Genomic DNA, 23,100 nt, shown 5'->3' with positions numbered 1-23,100 from the left:
CATCTAAAATTGTTAACACATTCCTTTTAAAAAAAAACTCTGTAGTTCCACTGGGGGTGAAATAGGCACTTCCTGTTGCCTGTTGTGATGGTGACTCATGGAATCAGTGTTTTTCATAATTGTTACACACATGCTAAACTCTGAGTAGACCTACTTAGAGTTGATTGAACTAATCCATAGCAGTCGTCGTGAAACCGAAAACTAAAGTTTTCAACTTCAGGCTAGATCCATTTAGAGTTGTGAATTTTAATCCAAGTTTGTGAAACCTGCCTCAGATATGGCCCGGTGCGGCACCCACACACGGGGACATTTACAGTAAAGACGGGCATTATCCAGGTTGAAAAATAGCACCAAAAACAAATTATTTTGATATTACGTATACCCAAGTTCATATTTCTTCAATGGATTAAAGCCATATTTGGTTTCCAGAATAAAACTGCATCAGACATATTTTACACTATCATGAGCAAAAGGTAAGATATGTACTGTATATTTAACCAAATTATTCTCCTTGGCCAGCCAGGATGGAAGAAACATTCCCAATAAACAATATGTCATCTCCATCTTCAATAATTTAGGGAAGTTTTTCTCCTTACAGAATTTGAGGTACAGTCAGTAAGTACTTAGGTGTGCAGCCAGTGTTTACATCCTGGTTCCTGATGAAGTCCTACAGTGTATGGGAGTTTGGAGTAAATCATTTGGTGCTTCATGTTGGCAAAAAGAGCTGCAGCCTGGAAACATGGAAGCAGAACAGAAATAGCTTCCATTAAATCCGTCTTAAATTCTTACATTTAAGAGATTTAAGAATCTTTTAAAAAAAATCCCTATCTATGCTGTGTATTTGTCTCCCTTGACTTGCAGAAAAACAAATCACCATGTGATCCATTTAAAGGCTGGTTCTAAGCTATTACGTATTGCTCCATTAACTATTAATAAAACAAAATAAGCAGCTTTCTTCTCTCCATCTACTCAGCACTTTATGTTGATCTAAAGAATAAAAATCTTAAGTCAAATGACATTTATGCTCAGAAGACATGACAGAGTGTAAAAATGTTCAAAGACAGGAAAGGAAATTCATTCAGACTTGGTGTTTTCCACAGCAGACATTTTAATGGCATCACTCATTTATTGCCTGTAGTTGCACCCCAAGAAATGGGAAAAAATGCTTCACAAAAGTAAAATCAGGTATAAAAGGTAAACTTATAAAATCATAAACTACAGAGCTGTGGACCCAGCAAACAAACTGATTTTACATTGGGCTTGATGCAAGCAACAAACAGCCATCAGTCAGGAAGCTCCTTCCAGGCTTCAGGTTCTGGGTTTGGTAGCGAAGGTCAGATACCCTGTGTGGCCGGGCATTTCTCTGAGTAAAGTGGTGGTTTTAATTCTCACGGAGGTTTGGTTTGGACTAGCAGTGGTAGAAGCCCCCTCCATGGCTTCTGGGCTTGCCTGGGAGGAGGAGGGGTCAGGGCCGAAATCAGGCAGTTGCAGAGTGACGTCTCTGACATTGTGGACTCTCAGCAGCACCTCCAGCGTCCTGATCTCCTCAAAGCCTTGCTCCGTCAGTGCCTCACAGGTCCTCTGGACCTGTTCTATACATGGGGAGAAGGAGCACAGCCGGCCGCCTGGAGAAAATTAGACAAAAGGAGAAAAAGATGAGGTCATTACATAGAAAAATATTTTTTTGTTCATTATTTTTACAGTGTAATGAGAACAACAGTTGTACAAACTTCTAATGACATCACAAACCTAAGATCATTGCAGTGGGACTTTATAAATCAGCAGGTGTAGTACAGTATTTAGAAGTAGAAGGAAAAATGTAAATAAAAATAATCCGAAAGCTAACCCTCCTTCCCACTGAAAACAGCGGGTTAATATACGTTTTTGAAACATGGGTCGACCAGCTAACAATCGCCATTTGGCTCCCTTCCCATTGGCAAAAAAAGCTGGGCTCCATCCTGATGGCAGCTGCTGTTATGCTGCTGCTGTCTGGCGTAGGGTGTTGACGGCCGTTCGTTTTGCTCAATGGTATGACGTAAATTAGAGGGTCAACCTGGGTCTGGTGTTCCCACAGCATGCAGATCAGAGCTGAGGCAAATTCAACAGCCGTCACTCGCCGAGTCATGAGCTGTTCCCACTGCCATTAAAGGCAAACTGTTCCAGGGTTTAAACAGATTTTTTGGCCAGCGGGAAAGGAATAGTAGAACCAGCACTAAAAGCTCTTTCCCATTGTAACTAGTCAGCTAACCCAAGTTTTTCAAACCTGGATTAGCCCACTAACCGCCTGCATTTGGTGCTGAAGATTCTGAGTCATCCAGGTCATAGTCATTGCAAAAAAAGTAAAAAAAAAAACAACAAAAAAACAAACAAAAAAAACCAACCCACTGGACTTTGTTTCCAAGTTTGAAGGCGTTTTGCTTCCCATCCAGGAAGCTTTTTCAATTCAAAATGTCAGAAATAGCGTTGAGTTCGAGGCTTTATAGAGTGGACCAAAAGCATGTTTTGGCTTCAATAACATGCAAATTGAACCAGACAAATGTGTCCGCTCCTTTTAAGTAGAGGTTGTTTGGTTTTTTGTTAGCCTGCAATACCCCATACCTGTCAATGTGTCTGAAAGGGGGGTCGTTAAAGGGAATTTTTGGCCTGGCTGAACAGGCGAGGTCTTCTGTTCCCCTGTAAGGAGGTGGGGGTTGCAATGATAGCGATCAACTCAATTGTTGCACTGTAGGTTTTTGAAAGATGAAACCTGAGTCCACTCCTCTGTTTAAGGTGCCATTAAAGGCAAATTGGTCCACGATTTCTAGATAGGAACCGAAACATTTTCAAACTTTTGAGAGTCCAGTTGATTATTTTTTACTTTTTTGGAACGTTGGCATTTGGCTTTCTTCCTATAGGTAAAAAAAAACCTGTCCGCTAACTGTCCCCGCTGGTAAGCTTCTTTCCCCGGACTGCTATGTGTCTGGCGACACCATCACTCTGAGTTAGCGTTGATGATGTCACCAGTTTAAAGAAATCAGGAAAGTAAACAAATGAGAGCAACATGTAAGGAAGCCAGGGCGTAGTCAATGTGCTTTATTGTTTTGCTCTTTTATCGGTCTGAATTCCTCTCACCAGAGCTGTTTGTTTTTCGAATGTAGAAAGAATTGTTTCGGCTTGTTGGATCAGACTCATGTAAATTACTGGGTCTGATGTTTCCACTGTATGACGACCGAAGACGAAACATTTTGAAGTGGATTTTAACGGGGGACGCTTGCTGCGTGGTTCAATTCGAGTCAATGTGGGTTAGTAAGACATTCTCACTGCGCTAAAAGCTGATTATTTCCCGGTTTGAATATTTTTTTGGCCAGTGTGAAAGGGGTATATAACTCAAATAAAGCTGTAGTTGTGACTTTTTCTTTACTCTTAACATGGCAGCAGAACTAAAACTGAAGTTCAGGGGTCGCAATATTTATTTATTTGCATTTATTTATTGGGGACAATGCATATCTGCAACAAATAAAGACATAAACAGGCCAGATTTCAGCTGAGAAAAACTGCTAATTTACATCTGTAGTACCCAATGCATGTATTAATATTATATATAAAGCTGTGGAAGTATTTAGTTCCTTTGACCGACCGCATCGTGTGTCCAAATGTCTGTTTGGATCCACGCAGTCATCCGAGCAGTTGTCATGGTAGCAGTCTGATTTGCTGCCATCAGTTTGATAAAATCTTTCTTACTGTTGATTACTGCAAATTACACACATTTCATTTATATCACCCTCCCTAAGTTATTTCACTAAATTTGCATGTCAAACCACTGTTTTTTTGTGACTGTTTTTTGTTCCTTACCTCTGTTTGGTGTTTTTAACGTCAGTCTTTTTGCTGTCAAGCACTGAGAACAAACTGAATTCCACAAAGATAGATTTGCCTCAATATTGACTCTACTTATTGTCTTTGAAGGCAATTTGTCTCGCTGGATTCTTTGTAGTGTAACCAGGGTAAGGAGGGCTTAGTTTAAAAACAACAAAAAAAGTATCAGTACGTTCAAATGCAGTATCCCATTAAACACTGAGGCTAGAGCCAAAGATTGTACTCCAAGTCAGACGTGTACAGAAAACATCCATTTCCTCATTATTAGTTATTTTGGCAGAAACACACATGATCCCATGTTTGAGGAAAGTTGTCCGACTGTGTGAAAGTAGATTTTTTTTTTTTAGGAACCTCCCTAAGTTGAGCATTTTATACAATCCTTCCTAATTTTTTAGGAGAAAAAATTTGCTCTCATAGGATAACTACTGATGTATTTGCTTCACACCAAAGATACAAAATAAAAAAGCACAGTTCTTGCCTAAAATTCAAGCAAAAAAACCCCAACAACTTTGATGTTGATTGGCGGGTCTAAGCTGCAGTCCGTGGATCATCGTCTCCACATGAAACCTTGAGGTAATCTCAGCAGGAGGTAGGATAAACTGGCCAACAGACCAGTCATGGCTGACTTTAAACAATACACAGAGACACAGAGGTCTAGGTTTATAAAATAGACTAAAATTTCAAGTTTAAACTCCGATAGTAAGGAAGAGTTAAAACCAAAATGTAAAGCAGCTTTAATGTAGAAGCATTATGCCCCTCAAAATTGGTTTTCTTCCAGTCAAAAATACAAAAACTGTTCTATTTGAGGGTGAATGGTTGAATGAATGTAGTGTAAAGCGCTTTGGTCAAGTCTTCTAACTTGAATAAAGGCGCTATATAAGTACATGCCATTTACCATTTACCATTTTTATGAGATTCATTCTTTCATTGTATCAGTAGTTTTACATCTAGTCTGCTCTCTGCTAACTGCAATGGATTTTAAGGGAAATCTTAATCATTAACTTAGCTGGTGTTTCCTAGATACTGTGGGGGGAAAAGCAGAAATGTCAACCAGTGGCAAGCTACTTTTGAAACCAAGGTTCTTGCTTAATGAACCTGCTGCAAACTTCATAAAATGTAACCCATCACAGACAGTAAAATGAGCAGAGACTGTATAACACACCTTGTAAAAGCCCCACCCAGTCAGCTGGCAGATTTATCAGAAACCCAGTTTATTTGACTGAAGCCATAATGTTGCAGCCATCTTCACTTTGGAAGCTTTGGACTATGGTCAGTCTACACAGTAGATATGAACAGAGACAGGACCCATGAACAGTAGCACCCTTCGCAGTCAAACGGCAGCCCACTGCCCTACAACTCCCAGCAACCGTGACGTCACTGCTGGAAGATGTCAAAGGGTTTATACAGGAAAGAATAACTCTAATTTAATGCCTTTTAATGCTCTTTTATTGCTCTTAGAAATACTTTTAAAGCCACCAACAGGTATCCGTCAACAGGCTGCAGCCATGCCCTGAATTCATCGTTTTCCAACCACTTTTGTTGAAATTGGCATTCTTCCCAATTCTCTAGCTTTTTCTCAAACTCAAGCTTCTTTTCCGAACATACGTCTTTGCGATTAACCGCAAGCAGTTCCACGCAAATATATCGTGATCTAATATGTCTGACGAAAATATTTTTCTAAAAACTTTTTATAAAAGAAAGGATTTCAAATGCCACAATAAACACATTTGGTGAATTTTAAGTCATGAGTGAGGTGTTACCATACTTGGGCAAAAATGGCCGCTCCCAGACTCAGTGATCACGACGAAGATTATTATTCTTATTTTTTACTGATTAACGCTAAATTCATTAAATCACTGCAAACGTATTAGTTTTAGGTATAGATAAAGATGTATTGATTATTCCTTGTTGACCGAACTTTTCCTTTAAAGGTGACATTTAAAAAGAACTATGGTTACATTTTATATTTGTTTTTTTCAATAACTACATCGACTGATAATACAGGCTTTTATCACACAGGAATACTCCAGGCACGAAAGCCAATATGCTGGAAAATAAAAACAAATATTAAAACCTGCAGATTTTATTTTTCTTTCCAACAAATAGTCTTGTAGTGCTCTTTTTAAATCATGTCATCTTTGATGATCTTTGCACTCTTGGAAATTCCTCATAGGGTTGGGTGATAAAATCATTATCAGAACTTATTTTTTCATAAAAGATACATGAAAGATTGTTAATATAATCCATAGCCAATGATTAAAATAACCTTTTCATGCTGGACCCATCATGCAGCTGAAAGAGCGCCACAGATATAGACAGTTGATGCAGACGGCACAGTTTTAGACAGATCTGCTGACATTTCTTGCGCAGCCTCTGATAAATATAATACTAAGTGTCATAAACTTACCATTTATTTATTTTTTGTCTCTTTAAATTTTACATAACCAGCAAATATAAAAGAATGACAGCAATAAATAGCTAATATGGGGTTAAAACAAGAGATTTTTCCATATCGCCGAGCCTCACTCCTCAGTAAGGCTGTTCAAAAACTCACTAGAAGCCAAATTACAATATTGCTTAATTAGCTTAAGTGGCCATACATATTTTACCATAATGCTCACTATTAGAAAAAGAATGGAAATGTAGAAAAAAAATGAAATAAGCCTCTGGAACGGATCACAGCTTGTGAGAACTGTGTTTTTAAATTTGTGTTTAATTAAGTTGTCTGGAGCGCCACAGGGGACGGTATTCTCACCATTATTTTCACTCTGTTCACCAGATTGGTTTTAACAGAATTTTCCCTTCCATGTGTAACAGCCATGCTGTACCTGTAGATGGCAGCTTGAAATCCTGAGCACTGGCTAAAGTTCATTTTATTAACAACATTTATCATTTTTTCTCTTTGTGCTTGACATTTATAGATAGATGTTAGGACAAAGTGCACATCTATTCCACCGACTGGGTAGTCAGAATTCAAAACACTGAATGGAAATCTCTTACCAGGAGAAAACCTCTTATGAGGAAAGTGCATTTATTATTTAAAGACAGTAGAGCAGTAGTTGCCGTTTTAACTTTATAAACCTGGATGGAACTGAATCAAAGAAAAGTGATCTACTTTTATGCAACATTTTAATTTTTTAAAGTTACTTTACCAAGTTGTAGTTTTGAAGATAGTCACATCGTGCTTCTTGTGAATTGACTGCATTTAATCTGTACTTATTCTCTACGGAATGCAGCGTTCAAAAGACTAAACCTTCTCTTCTTAAAGTAATTGTTTTTTCTTTCCTTCTAGCCTTTCAATAACATCAGCCTGGCACAGTTTCCTGTTTGTGATCCACCCAAAGGCTTTTAATAGAGCTTAACGTTTATGAGGCACATACGGAGAAGGTTCATGCAAGACGTCCACAGAAAAGGCGTGCATTGTATCTGGTAACCATTACATTAGACCGCAGCATATTTCAGATAGCAGCCGTTCCTTTGGCAAACAGGGCCAGTGTTCCCCTCGTAACGGTCACACACTTTAGTGTCTCCTAGTAACAAGACGAACACACTGGGAGAGGCCGGGTTGATCATTCAACAAAGGCGTTGTCTCCAACGGTCATTAATGCTGTCCACTACGGCCGAAAACCTCAGTAATCCTAACATGACTTTGTTCTTCTGGTGAAGGTCAAGTCCATAAGAGTTTATCTTCAAGAGAAATAGACTGAAGAGAGCGAGGAGATGCTTGTTAGGATTTATGTTCTGTCTCAGAGGTCTGGGCAGCAGGCCAGAGCATCAGGAAAATTACAACTCGAAGGGAGAGAAAAAAACCTTGGTTTTCTGCTTCTCTGTCCACTGGAGAAAAACAACTTTTTCAGCTTCTGAGAAGCTTTGAGTCACCCAGCGCTAACCACAAATTGCTATAAACATGGGAGAAGACGACTAAAAATGGTGTATTTTTACATTTCATTTGCTTTTGCAGGAAAAAAAAAATGATTTTCATAACTGCTATATTTATCCAGCATTTAAGCCTTTAGTTGGGTTATTTAAGGAAATTGACAAACATAAAAAAAAACATGTTGTTTGACAGTGGGAAGAAAATAGAGCATTTCCATATGGAGTCACATTCTGCAGCCCTATTGCTCATAGCAATACCCAGTATGGTCATGGGACGTCTCAAACAGTGATGTGGCAGCGCGTTATTTATCTGGATCACAGTGTGTGCGTGCATAAAGCAGAATAGCTTATGAGAGGAATATGCAGCAGTGGCACCATAAAAGGGAGCTGGAGAGGAGGTAGGAGAGTTGCAGCGCAGCATACTTTCCTCTCCTTGAAAAATCTTTCATACTGAGGCTTAGTTTTTATTACCATGCTCTGCTGATCCTCCTTGTTATATCTGCAGGAAAGCTCCAATTAATATGAAGACAAAGGCATCCTACTTAAACCTGCATGCAGGGCATGCACCTCAATGTAACGGACAGCTAAAAAGTTTAAATAAACCAAAACAGCACAAAATATTTAAGTAATTGATGAACTTTGTGCAATGCATTTGTAATGCTCCTGTTACTGTATTATGAGACAGAAAGGAGCTACAATACAAGGACTAAATCCTACACAGGAATCAGTGAGTGTGACGCTGGTCTGTGTCTATGAAAACCCTTTAAGAAGCATTTCATCAGTGGTTAAAACACTGCTCTGTCCCAAAATGCTTTAAAATTAAACATCTGTGTTTTGTGTTTGAAGCCAAATTACTGTTTATCAGCTGTGATTACAATATACAGGCAAGAGGTCATAAAGTCGATTCCTTTCATCTTACACCAGTAAACAAAAGCTCTCCATTTTGTTGTAGAGACAACTTGTGCAATGGATTTCCTGGTGAGGCCTGGTTCTCCTGAAGGCTCTGAATCAGAAAATACTGATCCAGCAAAGGAGGAAAGTGATGCAACCTCCCATCCTGACACAGAAAGGTCTTTGAGGGTAACTCCCTCTGAAAGAAGGAGGGGGATTTACCCAATGGGGGAGGTCAGCTCCCACTGAAGGAGAGATAGAGATCATAGGGCCTCTCTGATGCACAGGATGTGTGTGCAGGTTTGTGAACCATGTTTGAGGAAGTCATAAAGCAAGCCCAGGTTTAGCATCTAGGAGAAGTGCTGACAGCGCGTCTGCTCATGGCTGAGTTTAACTCCACCCTCAGATAAATAGTCATTAGAAAAGGCAGAACAGATCTCTTTTCAAAGTTTAAGGAAAAACCCAAGTCTAACAAATGTGCCAGTGGTGTCTTCGTCTGCACAGCCATTGGCAGGAAGTAAGCGCATTAGGGGCGACCAAACAAAGAGGCTTGGGTCAGAGATGGGATAAATCTGACTTCAAAAAGTAAAATCCCTGCATTGTTATTTTAGACCAATGCTTTCAAACTGAAATACTCAAGGGCCGGGGTCCTGGAACTTTTACGTGTGTATCTCGCCCAACACACTAGAATAAAATGGCTGAAGTACCTCACTAGGAGTGAAACTCTGCAAAGCTTTGCGGTGACACCTGGCTCAGTGGAACCAGGTGTGTTTCAGCAGAGGCTTGGAGCAAGGAGACTGTGGCCCATTGCCAATACCCACACTCCTGCCCTTGCGTACTTCAATCGCATGTTCCTACTGAGGGTTTCAAGTGCATAGTGTGTCCCAATTCTGCAGAGATCCACACATGAGCGGAGCGTGCATCAACGCGAACTTCGAGAGAGTGAATAGCCCACAATTCATTGCTTCATGCCACGTTTTAGGTTAAAGAGTGGAAAGAGTAAAGATCCTACTTCATGGCTGTACATCTTATTTTGACATTTGATCAATTAGACGATGAATGGTATTACCAACCTATTAAGTTGAAAAAAAGTTAAGTGAAGAAAAAATTAAAAAAGCTAATTGAAAAGATAAAAAGTAAAGTTAAAATGTTAATAAGCCTAGTTAACAATTATATTTAGGCTTATAAACTAAATATTTTTAAGTCCAGTATCAGCATTAATGCTTCTAAAGTTATGTTATACCAAATAAAATGTGTTTCTTTCACTCTCAGAGCGTTTTATCATGAATTTCTTATAGAAGCACTTTTGTTATTTTTCTTAATATATTCAGGCAAGTTGGCGTTTCTTGTTATTACATTGACCATCATTTTTGCCATCAAAATATCCATATTTTTTGAATTTACAAAGGTAATAAGGTCTTGTCCTGGATTACAATAACATTATTGAAATTTGGATTTTCAAAGTATTTCATTGAGCGCCCTATAAAGGGTTAAAGATTGGTGAATAACAGTCGTTTCTGTGAATAATTTATAAGATGTTAATGGCACATTTAACCAACCATATAAAACATTATTTTAGATGTTCTGAATCACTATAAAATAATAAATAAACAGATCCCCACCCTTAACTTCAATTAATCAAGATTCCTCTGTTTAATTTTTAACATTTTCATAACCTTCCAAAAGGAAATAGAAATATTTATGACAACTACTTGATAAAGAAAAAAAGTATGGTTTAATAATTAATCTTCCAATAAAAGATATTTCTGTTCAGTTAATATAAATATGGACCTGGATGAAGAAGCAGGAAAGGCTGTAAGATCTAGATGCCTTTAAACCTGTTGTTCTACAGTTTCTGTCTGACTGTGTGCAGAGCTGAGATTGACAAGGTCAGTCCTCAAGTGTCACTGTCCTTCTGCTCTAACACACCTGAAACAAATAAATAGTTAATGCCCAGGCCTCTACCACACTTGCTGACCTGCAATGGAGGGATTTTAGCCTTTTTTTAGGAATGCTTGAGCAGGGATGCATGCAAACCTGTTTGTTTTATTTTTCCTTTTATACAGACATTAACAAAACAATTTCTTGCATCTGCTCCGTATCTCCTGTGGAGGGTTTGACCCTAAGGACGCCAGCTGCAGCCCCAGACACTTTGGCAGGAGGAGATGTTGTTGCAGCAGCCGGGACTAAATGGAAGAGGCTCTGAGCTTCCACCGGTGGTCGATTATGCATGGAGGGGAATTAACACCCTTGCTTCCTGACTTGTTTCAGCTTTGGCACAAACTAAAAATAGAGGCCGAATAGGCTGTCTGGGCTGGTAGGGCCATCTATCAGTTCCTTTTAATGGAGAGTTTTAATGGAGGCAGTGTAAACCGTAAGTGGTAGGAAAGAATAAAGCCCAACTGATTATATGTGGACAGGTGGAAAGTTCTGCTGACAGACCTTTTCCTTTTCTTGATAGGGCAGGGAATCAGTGATCTTTTTAAATCTACAGAAAAAGCTGATTGACAGGTTTGAAGATAATTTATACAGACTGGGATAAGACCCAACTAGCAGGTTGTCAAAATCTCTAATTGTAAACCCATAGCATGGACCATAGGATGGCGGCAATGATAAGGAGATCTTCTCTTTGCATTCTGTTTGGGACAGCTTACAACTTTACTTAGGATTTTTGTCTCGAGATGGAGATGTGCTTAAAAGGGGAGTTCATTCTCGTCTGGTGAACAAATATTTGTTGATTTTGATTTTCTTCTATGTGCACTTCAGACTATAAGTACAACACTGAAATACTTGGCAGACTCTGCAGTCGTCTGGCAATCAAAGGTGGACAGAATCTGGTGGACTGCATTGTGAAATGGTGTGGGAAAATAATTACCTGATCCTGCATGTGAACAAAAGTAGGGTGGACACAGGTATGAAGCACTTCACACTTTCATTTCTTGTTTTCACCTAGGCCTACTTTGAGTGTTTTTGCTTAAGAGATCAGTATTTAAACTCATCTATTCCAGTAGAGTTCAGCAAACTCCCAGTGTTTATCTTTAACATGTATGGACAGAAAATGCAGCTCCTGGCATGATTCATGAACACCAGTCCACCTGTAGATGGCTACTTCTGGGTGCGATTGAAACTTTGTGCTTCATGTTTGCGGCAGTTTTCTAACACCAGCCTTACTTTTATTGCTTTATGGAACATCAAACTGTTTATTGAGTTATAATCAGATAAAGCCAGCAAATCTTTACAAACTGCATTTGGCAACTGGATGATGATGATAAAACAATTCATGAATGATTTATCTCAAAAGGTATCTTTTTGGTGTGGCTCCAAAAAGGCTTCAAAACTTGTATTCTGTGTCCGAATGAGTTGGACTGAATGTGAAAATATAGTGTTTCATCATGGTTACTTTGCAAGTTTTGTGACATCTGAGTATACAGATGTGTCCAGTAGCTTTTCATCTAGCTTTGTATTACATACATTTAATAAATTATATAAATTCCTAATTTGTGTCACTGTGTGTATTCTCATAAAGATTCCTCCTTATGTAGCCTGGTGGATAAAGTGAGCTGACTTTTCAACGTAATCATCCCACTGCTGCATTACCAGGACTTTCTTCCAGTTTCTTCAGCTTGTCTTAAATAATAATGTAGGGTAATAGGGTGGTTCGTTATACCGGTACTAAGTTGGTAACAACGCACTGGAGCGTTTAATAAGGTATTATACTGCATTTCGCTGGAACCGGTATTTGCATCTCTGTCAACAGAACCTGCAGCAGAATGACGGCAGCGCTGAGGACAAGGAGCAGAGTTGGAGAAAGGGGGAGCGGCAAAAAGACTGCACACCGCTGCGAGCAACTTTATCACGGGATTTAGAGAGTTTCAGACCATGTAGCAACTTTTTTTTTTATTTATAAGAAAAGAAACTGGAGACTGTGTTGGATATTTCAGTGAAAACACAAAAGCATTGAATGGTCAGCAGTAAAGGCAGTCAGTGCAACAATATTTTGATGCAGACAGCTCATTCACTTTTTAAAAGCTGTATGCATTCAAATTGCGTTGTTTTTACACCGTGTTTATAAAAAATGATAATAAAGTTTGTCCAAGTCCAAGGTGAATGTAATGTTAATATAATGAGCTTTTTTTTAACTGAACCATAGTTGCACTGAAATAAACTCTGCTTAAAGAGAGAAAAGTCTTTACTCTGCATTATATTGCTCTCTTATGTCTGCAGTTTAGGCTGACCAATCTTTTATATGAAGGAGATATAATCACCTGGTTAAACGATCATATGTTCTATAAATTTGATTTATTTTGTGTTTTTACAATAAATATTAAAAAAATATATATTTTACAAGTTTTATTGACTTGGCAAAATGTTTTTGTATTTGGCAGTTTTTCTGAGGCTTTTACATTGTTTATATCAATGCTGAATGTTGCCGTATCGACACAATAAATTATGGATTCAGTTTTGGGCAAACTTCCAGACCCATCCACAACATATCTGATGGTTCCTTCCTCAGCTGAGTTAACAGCATGGAGCTGTGCTGGAGAATATGCACTTACTGGCAGAGTGTCTGCGGTAATGTAGGGGAGAAGAACCGATGGGTGGAGTGAGAGTAATATAGCTATCATTTGCAGTAAGTCAAAGTGCATGGTGCGAGAGCAGGTTAATCCACTTATATAACTGCTGTGATGCATCATGTGCTAAAGTGAGTCCCAGCTCAGAGCTTCACCAAAGAGCCATGGGCTACATTTTGTAATAACCAAAACTATGAACTGCAGAGCAAAGAGAAGACCTTCCTGAAATCCAACTAAATCTGCTTTGATTCTGTTACATTAAGTGGTGATTATATATATTTTGGGCTGCTCAATAAGCAGTTATAACCATGCGAAATGTTATTTATAAACATAAAATCTTACCATGCTTCTTCATAGCAGCCTTGGCATGTCCCACCGCCTCCCAGGGGCTGGGGATGTCCAGGAAGACCGCGTCTGCGACCCCCGTAACTCCGAATCCGTCTTTGCACACGTCCTGGTTCCTGACTGTGACCAAGTGATCCACACGGTGCTCCTTGAACTCCTCAACCACCTTTTCTGCACGCTGCTGGTGGAACTCCACCGTGTGTAGGTGGCCCGTCGGGGCAATTGTGCGCAAGATGGCGTGGGAGAGGGAACCACTACCAGTACCTAAAAAAACCATAAAGCATGGGTCACCAATTAAAAATCAGCGGGGTCCGAATAAAGAAAATCAACAACCAGTAAAGGTCCGGAGACATTTTTAAGTATAATTTGTTACTTTAAACAACATTGAACACTGAAATAAAATGAGGTATATATGCATCCATCTTATATATTTACTTTTTGAATAAAAAACATATATATAAAAAAAAAACATAAAAACAATCTTTCAGTTTGGTATATAGACAATTTCCTGATTCAAATATTTTCTAAAACACCTGAACTACCTGTTTTTTCTTTCTCTTCTATGGCTTAATAAGAGCAGTGGGCTTTATGCTGCCCTGCGAGGTTTTAAATCTGGGTTTGAATGGTGACAAAGCCATTTTCAATCACATATCAAGGTGCATTTGTGAGCATGGATTAATATTTATTTTTGATTGATGTTAATGGAGGAGAATCCTGCTTCACAGCAGCAGGTTGAGCGAAACATACTCTAAATGTGCAGAGTCATCTTTGAGCACACCATTTCACTTTTTTTTCCAACAGTTTACACAGGATCTTCCAGCAGTCCACACTTTCTCTGCTCTTTTTCTCATTGTCTTCTCCTTCTTTCCCATCGCGCAGCTTGCCACAGGCTTAAAGTAGCTAGGGGCAGCGACCCAGACTGACACATCTCATTGGCTATAGTGTCACGTGAAGCCTGGTCCCGGATGCTACGAATGCCTTTACCAAATTAACAGGAGAAGCGGCACAAGTGATATTTAATAACTGTCGTCCGACACCGTGCAATAATTTATAAATGGTTTAAATCAGGTTGGGCCCGGATTAGCCAGCAGGTGGGTCCTGATGTGGACCCTGGTCCGCTAATCAGTCACTTCTGCCATAAGGTGTATGTAGAGTAAAGCATGCAATTTATTTCTGATCAGGACTTTGTAGTTAAATCTCACTGAGAAACTAATGGATGCATTTGTTACTCCAAGGCTGGACTATCAGGGAGTCAACAAACTTAGCTAAAGGCCTTTAGCTGATCCAAAATGCTGCAGCCAGAGTTCTGATGATTATTAAAAAAACTGTTAAATTCAGAATAGAACCTAAAATTTCCTTTTCACATTTAAAGCCCAAAATAACCAATCTCCATCTGATATCAGAGATCCGATTGTTCCTCATGTTTGCCATGGAGCACTTTGCTTCACTGTTACAAACTAGCTGTGCTCTCTATCATCCCTTTTGATTTGAACACTGGCTAAGAGCTTATCTGCTTTCTTTCAGACAGAGCTAGTTTACTTTTAACTTCTCCGACATGGAAGGTTTTTATGAATCAGTGCTTCTAAGTTCCCTTTATGTGTCTGCTTCTGTCTCCTGAACCCCAGTCGGCCTCAGTAGAAGCCTGGTTCTGCTGGAGGCTTATTCTGCTTAAAAAAGGCCTAACATCAATCTAATAACAGTAGCACCACTTAAAAACTCCAGCTGGTAAGCTTCAACTCTAACTGTAAGAGTCAGCTGCAGACTGGCTACCTGAGCTGAGAGCCTTTAACTGCATAAAACAAGGAAAAAAAAGGTTTAATATTTGGTGCAACTACCAAGTTTTAAAGTACAGTAAACATTCAGTTATTGATGCTTTCTTGGGTTGAGTCAGAATGGAAAGACCATAATTAATATGTTTTATTTGAACCTTTTCATAAACAATGATAGAGTAGCATGGCTCATATGGGATGGATAAGGCTTTTCTTGCCATTCACCCAATCACTTTCACTAAGCTACACACATTCATGGCATCATATGCAGGCTTGGAGATAAGGGACAAAAGAGGAAGCCAAAAACAAATCCACAATCTTCTGATTGCATAACTATCTGCTAAACCAAATACTGAAGCAGAGGTTTTATCAGTATTTTAAGCAGGTTTGGACCAGTTTGAGAATCACACTCTGGATCATGCTAACTTAGCATTGGGAGAATGAAAGAGAAAGATTTAATGTAAACATAGGCAGAAATGCCCTATCTTTGCTTGCAAGAAGCAGCAGTTTAAAAAGGAAATTTAAAAGACTGATTACTTGCGAAGCTCCTATCTCTGCAGAGACGAATGATAAGAACTGAATGTAAAAATAAGATTTAAGGAAAGATATAATTTCTCATAAAGAGCTTTAAAGTCCAACTAGGTGGGTTAAAACGGCTTAAAAAAGCTCACATTCTCTTAGGTTCTGTCAGACGACCTCTGTTATGTGCTTTCCCATTTCCTTCCAGTGCCATAAACGGCACTAAATATTGGGCAATGAGGGACAGAAGAGAAAGGGGAAGTAGAGCTGTTCATAGGACTTACAGTAAGGCTGGGTAACTAAGTACTAGAACCAGAGAGAGCCGCTTACATCCCATCCTCCACTCAGACTTTACATTTAACTAAGTGATGTCACCGCCGCTTTGCTGTGGGAGCCACAAAGAAAGCAGTGTTCTCAGAAATGGCTAGGACCTTGTTGGAACGTGTGGAGAGTCGCCGTTAACAAACAACATTTAAGGCACTGTTCAAAGTAGCACAAAATACGAGATAAAAAATGAAAACTGTTGAATAAAATGGTCTCGCAAACAGCAAAAAGGGCAGCTGTGTTTTTATCATCTCATTCCCGATTAAACAATCATGACCGTCTTATCGTTATGGTGAAGAACTCGCTGTTCAGATATTTAGTCTTCCCGGTGGACAGGAACTACTGTTAGTGATTACTTAAACATTAAAGTCGTGTCTGATTGCAGCTGCATATCAGTCAATGCTCTCAGTTCTACAATCCACACTGGATGGAAAAAAAAAAATCCACCAGACGACTAAAGCGTTACATCTTTGTTTTCTTCTATATGGCTTGATCAAACATGTGACCTACTATGATCTATGTTCTAGAAGTCGATATCTTTAAAAGCCTCTTAAATCTACAAAATTATTTTCTTGGCGTTTAAATATGATAAATACAATAATTAAACTTCTACGGACAGTTTTTTGGGTTTTATTTCATAAGAGGAAGTATTACACTTCACACAATACAGGATAATTTGGTGACTAATCTCTCATCCTTTGCCAAAATGTAGAGTAAAATTATGCAAAAAATTACATTTTGATTATTAAAATGACTCAGTAACTTCATTTTTGCTGCACAACCTTTAACCCTTTATAGGGAACTATGTGAAATACTTAGAGAATCAAAACTTTTAAGCCAAAAGTGTAATTGGAATCCAGGACAAGACCTTATTACCTTTGTAACATTCAAAAAACCGTTTGTAAGGGGTATGCAAGTGATCAAAAACGGTGACTTGCCGGGTTAAAGACCATCACTACATCAAACTAATTATCCAACAGCCAATGAGGTTTCTGCATACGTTACCAGACATGTGGGCCACTGCAGGAGAGCACACCGCTCCAGCTGCCTGTGGTTTTAAGGGTGCCATCCCCAGATGGCAAATTTTTGCTCCTTCCTCGAATATTTCGAAGGATTTAAATCAGTCCAATGTTTTGCTCTTCACTAGCCCTGGGTGCTTTATCATGTTGTCAAGTATTGTTGGAACAAGCAACGGTAGGAAGTGGGATCTGACACCAATGTGCCTTATACTTTAATTTCCCCCTTGCTTTGGACTCTTATCATTTTTATCATATTTATCTTTAATATATTTTCCTTTTGCAGCCATGACCACTGAAGCCGCCTACAGTCCTTCACACCTTTTAATTCTGAATTAAGTGTGCAACTGTAGCCACAGGAACATCAAGCTCCTTGGAAATGGTCCAACAGCCTTTACCTTTAACATGCTCGTCTCTAATCGTCTTCCTAATCTCCCGCAACATCTCTCTCTCTCTCCTTTGCTTCCTGTTGTCCATTTTCAGTGTGATGAACGCCATGGTACGCTGGGCCTGACCAACTTTTAAGACAACTGTATTACTAATCATAATCTTAGTTTGCATCATGTCCATGTCCTCTATGTTTAGTTTTAAACAACAATCTGAAAAAAAATATTGGATTAAAAATATAATTCATTTAAATTTAAAACTAATAAATGAATTTAAAGGGAGAATTAAATGGTACATCTCAGGTGTTTAAAGAGTTGATGGCTGAAGGCAGGAAGGATCTTTTGTTTCAGGGCTGGTCTTTAGAAGCCCGGCTGAAGACACTTTTGTACTAATGAGAGGATGCTCAGGGTTTTCTGTGATGCCATTTATTTCATTTCATCTCCAGAGGTTCTAGAGCAGCTCCTATAACAGAATTTGAGTTCTTTATCAGCTTGTTTAGCTTCTTTAAATCATTTAATCTGATGCTGTTACCCCAACAGAACTTAGTACAACACTGAAGGACCTAAACTTCCTCTTATATTCTGCTCTGTCCATTCACGTAGATGGCTTTTAGTCTGTTGTATAAGAATTAATTATACCCCTCCCACACATCTTCCATTGATGGCAACATTGTTTGAACTGTTCTTGTTTCTCCTGAAAGCTACATTCATCTAGTTGAGAGGCAAGCTACTTTCCATGCCATGCCACAAAGCGGTCAACCTGCTTCCTGTACTCAACCTTCTATTCATATCTGGTACAACGAGGGATGACCAATTACCGATAATTTTCTGCTTTTCATGAACAATACCGATTCTGATAATGATAAGTTAATATTCAATGTTATCTTTGCATCATCAGGGCTTTTGTGGTGGATACAGCTATGAAAAAAAAAATTAGGTAGCTCTGGCTTATGTATAACAGAAAACAAGATGTTTGGGTTCTTCAAATGTTTATTTTTTTCCCTTGTCATCACAAAAAACAGTGGTTTCTTGCTTTATTTAATAGCACCAAAAGTCTATTCAATTCAATAACAAAGAGCATCCCTAGAAAATTCATTATTGAACCAATCTATCATTTTACTGCAAAGGTATTTGTGAAGTCCAGTATTTTTCAGATATAAGATTATATGCACAAACAGTAACAGAAAATGTTCTGTTCCTCAAAAATAACCACATCAAAAGTCGAAGAAAAAAAGGCATCTTAACATTTTTTTTCAGAATCTGCAAAGGTATTTGTGGAGCAAAGTGAAATATTTTCAAACGTGCAATTAGATGTCTCAAGACACGCATATCTGCCTTGGTAACAAAAAATGTAAAGGAAAGTGTATTCTCAAAAATGATGTGAATAATCAACAAAACGTTGCCTGGGTTAGGGTTAGCCATTAAGCTTAACATGCTAAACGGACTAACATCTGACGTCCATATGTCTGTGGTAAAACTTAGGTGCAGCCCTCTCTTGTTGATCAAGTTGTGGATGTGTTTAGCAACGACAGGCAGAGACATGTCCGAGTAAAAGCGATGACCCGGGATGGTGTAACGTGGCTCAAAGAGGCTACCAAGTTATGTAATCCTGGGTTCTCAACGACAGAAAAGGTCAGTTTGTGGAGTGCTATAAATTCCATTGTCGTTAAAGGTATAGGGGAGGATTTTTCACAAATTTTTGAAAAGACCTACCCTCTCCACTTTTAATAAACAAAAATGCCCATTTCTCCTCTGTTGAAAAGTTGTGTTTGCATTGCTCATACAAGCTTACAAAAGAAGATTTGCAATTTTTCCACTATGTCAGACTCACCAGAGGTGTTATGCTGAAAAATACCAAAACTCTAAATTTTAAGGCATCAATGCATAACAAATATGAAAACATTAAGAATATGTTTAAAAGTTTCCTTTTGTTCATATTTCAAAGGGGGGGGGGGGGGTATTTGTCGGCATAGGACGAGCATATAGGATGGCTTTACGTGAACATATCACCAGAATGAATGATTGACACAAATGGATATCCTCCACTGTACTTTAATAGCTTTAGCTTCTCCTGCTTGTAAAATGCAATGTGGACAAAAATCAAGTTCTTTGCAACTAAATTACCTTTGGTTAAATAGGGATTATATAAATGCAATTAATTGGCCAGCCCTAGATGCAACCAACAACATCAGAGTCATAGAAAAGAATAGAATAGAAAATCCCGTCATTGTCCCACAATGGGGAAATTCAAGTTCGATAAAAAGAACAATAGACATTTAAAATCCTCCTTCTAACATATAAAACCTTAAATGGACAAATTAATTTTATATCAGAGGTCTGATTGTTCCTTATGTTCCTAACAGAGCACTTCGAATTTCTAAAAGTAGAATGGAAGGCAGATCTTTTAGTTATCAGGCTCCTCTCCTGTGGAACCAACTACCAGTTTTAGTCCATGAGGCAGACACCCTGTCTACTTTTAAGGGTAGGCTTAAAACTTTCCTTTTGATAAAGTTTTTAGTTAGAGGGGCTGTGACTAACTGTACGTGCTCTCTTTCATCCTCTGACATGGAGCTGGCTCGTCTGCCTGGCTGTGTGTTTCCTGGATGGGGCCAGTGGAGCTGGTTGACAGGTGCCTTTTGTATCTCTGCTTCCGTCTCCTTGAACCCCAGTCAGCCTCAGCAGATGGCCGCTGACACAGAGCCTGGTTCTGCTGGAGGTTTCTTCCTCTTCACTGTCGCTACAACCATGCTAAGTGTGAGGTATTGCATTCGAGACAACAAGTTGATGCAATCAACTGGTTTTCAATTCAATTCAATTCAGTTTATTTCTGTAGCGCCGAATTCACAATATATGTCATCTCAAGGCACTTTACAGTTCACCAGATCATAGTCAAAATTTTCCTTCGATAGAAAACTGACTGAATTCGAGTTTATGATCCGGTTGAATTGTCTCTGTTAAGTGCCTTGAGATGATGTGTGTTGTAAGTAGGCGCTATATAAATAGACTGAATTGAAATTGCAGCAGACCTGCATAGCGCCTTTGCTGACTGTGAACATCGCAGCACGGGTCACAGAAGCGCATGTACTTCCTGCAGAGGATAAGAAGAGCCCACCTGCCCCCATCCATCCTCACCACCTTCTACAGAAGCACCATAGAGAGCATTCTAACAAGCTGTTTCACTATGTGGTGTGGAGGCTGCAGCACCTCAGACTGGAAGAAGATAAGGAGAGTGGTGAGAACAGCAGAGAAGATAATCGGGGCTCCTCTTCTCTCCATTAAAGACATTTCATCCCAGTGCTGCGTGTCCCGAGCGCATATCATCAGCAACCCCCAACATCTCCACCATGGACTGTTCTCCCTGCTGCCCTCTGGGAAGAGGCTTCGCAGCATCCGCTGCAGGACCAGCAGGTTCTGCAACAGCTTTCCCCCCATTGCCATCAGACTGTTGAACTTATGAAACTCTAATCAAGCCTCGGCATCACACTTGAAACCATCATATTTGCACTACCAACGTGGCTGATTTTTTCATAATCCCTTTAAATAGCACACAACTCTTTGTTCCACTGCAGTTTGCACCATATCTGTTTATTTATTTTGCACTGCGCTGAACTTTTCCATTTCAATTTCCTTTGCACTATGACTTTAAACTGGTTATCCTTTTCTCCTACACTGTTTACATTCTGATCACTGCTGCACTCTATAAATGGTAATGTTCATTTCACTGTTGAAAAGCTGTATGCATCAAAGTTTTTGTCTAAATCTAGGTTTCTAAATTAATTTTGGAAGAGCAAAAAAATAACATTTGAATCAGAAATTATGTTACAGCATCCATGGTTATTTTTGGGCAGTAGGATATAAAACAATCAATATGCAAACTTAGGAGTCAGAGAGGCAGCCTGAGACTTTTTTTAAATTATAGTTTACCGTTGAGAGGAAATAGCTGAGGGTTAGTAACACTATTTCATTAGTCTTGTCCTCAAAGAAGGTCTGGGTTCAGTCTTCATAAAAAGAACAATAATCAGCAAAGCCAGAAAGTTTCTCCTTTTCAGAATAACCTCAATGCATCAAACATCAGCAACACTGCTTAGATATTAAATTAGATTTTCTATAGAAATCTTGCACTGAAAAAATCCCCAAAAACAAATAAAACACAATTCTTTCTATTGGAGGAGATTTATTTCAGTTTAAAAATAAATTAATGCGTTTCCACAAAGGGTGTTTCAACAATAAAATGCACTCATTGTCCAGATGAGTCAAGGCTCAGGTCCTGGCAGAACAGCCTCAGGAGGAAGTTCATGTGAGCAGAAGATGGAACCAGATGTCAGCTGACTGGAAACATTTTAGTGGGGAGCAAAACTACTGGAAACATTGACTAAACATCCCAGTCTGTCAAAGCTAAACTAAGACTGTAGTTTAAAAAAGGATTTAAAAATTCAAACATCTGAGGCTTAGTCTGAGCAGAGGCTAACAGACCTAAATATACGATGTCTAGCATAGATGTACAAACTTTATTCCTTTTTATGTTTAAACTGAAACATTCATTAGACGGATAAAAAAAAAAAGGCATTTATAGAATGATAACAAATGTTTTAAATAAATTCAAATCCACTACTGACCTTTACTGTGAAGATGTCAGGGATTTCCCAAAAACATTTTGTGACAAAATTTTACATCCCCAAGATGGATGTTGTTTTTGTTCTTGCATCCAATTAACAACTTGCTCTGTTTTAGGCTCCGCCTTTAAGAGTGGCTGCTGCTTCTTGAGTCTCAGTCCAATCAAGATCACCTGAAAACTATTACCCCATTTACACTACCCTTGAAAAACAGATCCATGCCGAGACCGGTTCGAGCTGGGATCAGTTAATTAGGCCGAGCTTGGTTCTGACGACCGTTTACACATCACGCTATCTCGGTTCCTTGACTCCTCGCCTCCTAGTGACGATCTGCGGTATAACTGCCAGTATTGAAGGAGGAAATTAAGCAGCTGGTGGCGGTAATGCACCAAAAGTTGTTTGCCAACCGCCATAAAACCCAACAAGAAGAAGACAAAGAAGGAGGGAATCAAGCAAATCAAAATGGCCGCACCTGTCAAATTCAGACAGTTATGCTTGATTATTATTGCTGACTTCGGTGTTTGCGGAGGGTCAGGTGAAGACGGCAACCTTTCGTGGATGTTTATAGTTGTTTATAGTTGTTGTTCTTCTTCTTGTTTTGTGTTGGTTGGCAAGCAACTTCCGGAGGGGCATTATCGCCAACTACTGGAATGGAGTGTGAATCGGGATGTGCAGCCAGACGGAGATGATGCGTTCTGCTCATGCGCTCTTGTTATTAGAGAACTAAGCCGGGGAAAAAAAACGAGCCAATCCCACCTCTGGAACTGGTCTGCAGTTAGTGCGGTCCGGTTGTGTCTAGCTCGGTTCAGTTCAGTTTGCTTTCCATTTACACACGATAAATTTAGGGATGCACGATATAATCAGCCCCCTATCGGTATCGGCCTGTTGATCAGCTTCTGAGTTTCTAAAGTCTAAAAAAAAAAATAAAAAATACTACT

At 39.1% G+C, this 23,100-nt stretch overlaps 1 protein-coding gene across 1 annotated transcript in view; it reads right to left on the bottom strand.

Moving 5' to 3' along the window:
* Positions 1-1,078: 1,078 nt before the first annotated feature.
* Positions 1,079-23,100, bottom strand: part of trmt61a (tRNA methyltransferase 61A) — a 39,303-nt gene continuing 17,281 nt past the window's right edge. The window contains exons 3-4 of the mRNA XM_015387816.1: positions 13,533-13,799; positions 1,079-1,625 (exon numbers count right to left, since the gene is read on the bottom strand). Coding sequence (XP_015243302.1) covers positions 1,309-1,625; positions 13,533-13,799 — 584 coding nt within the window. The 3' untranslated portion in view covers positions 1,079-1,308. The remainder of the gene's footprint in view (positions 1,626-13,532; positions 13,800-23,100) is intronic.

The sequence above is a fragment of the Cyprinodon variegatus genome, unplaced genomic scaffold (genome assembly GCF_000732505.1).
Source record: "Cyprinodon variegatus isolate N-32 unplaced genomic scaffold, C_variegatus-1.0 Scaffold403, whole genome shotgun sequence".
Taxonomy (NCBI): domain Eukaryota; kingdom Metazoa; phylum Chordata; class Actinopteri; order Cyprinodontiformes; family Cyprinodontidae; genus Cyprinodon; species Cyprinodon variegatus.
The sequence above is the reverse complement of the archived record's forward strand: the minus strand, read 5'-3'. Positions and strand labels throughout refer to the sequence as shown.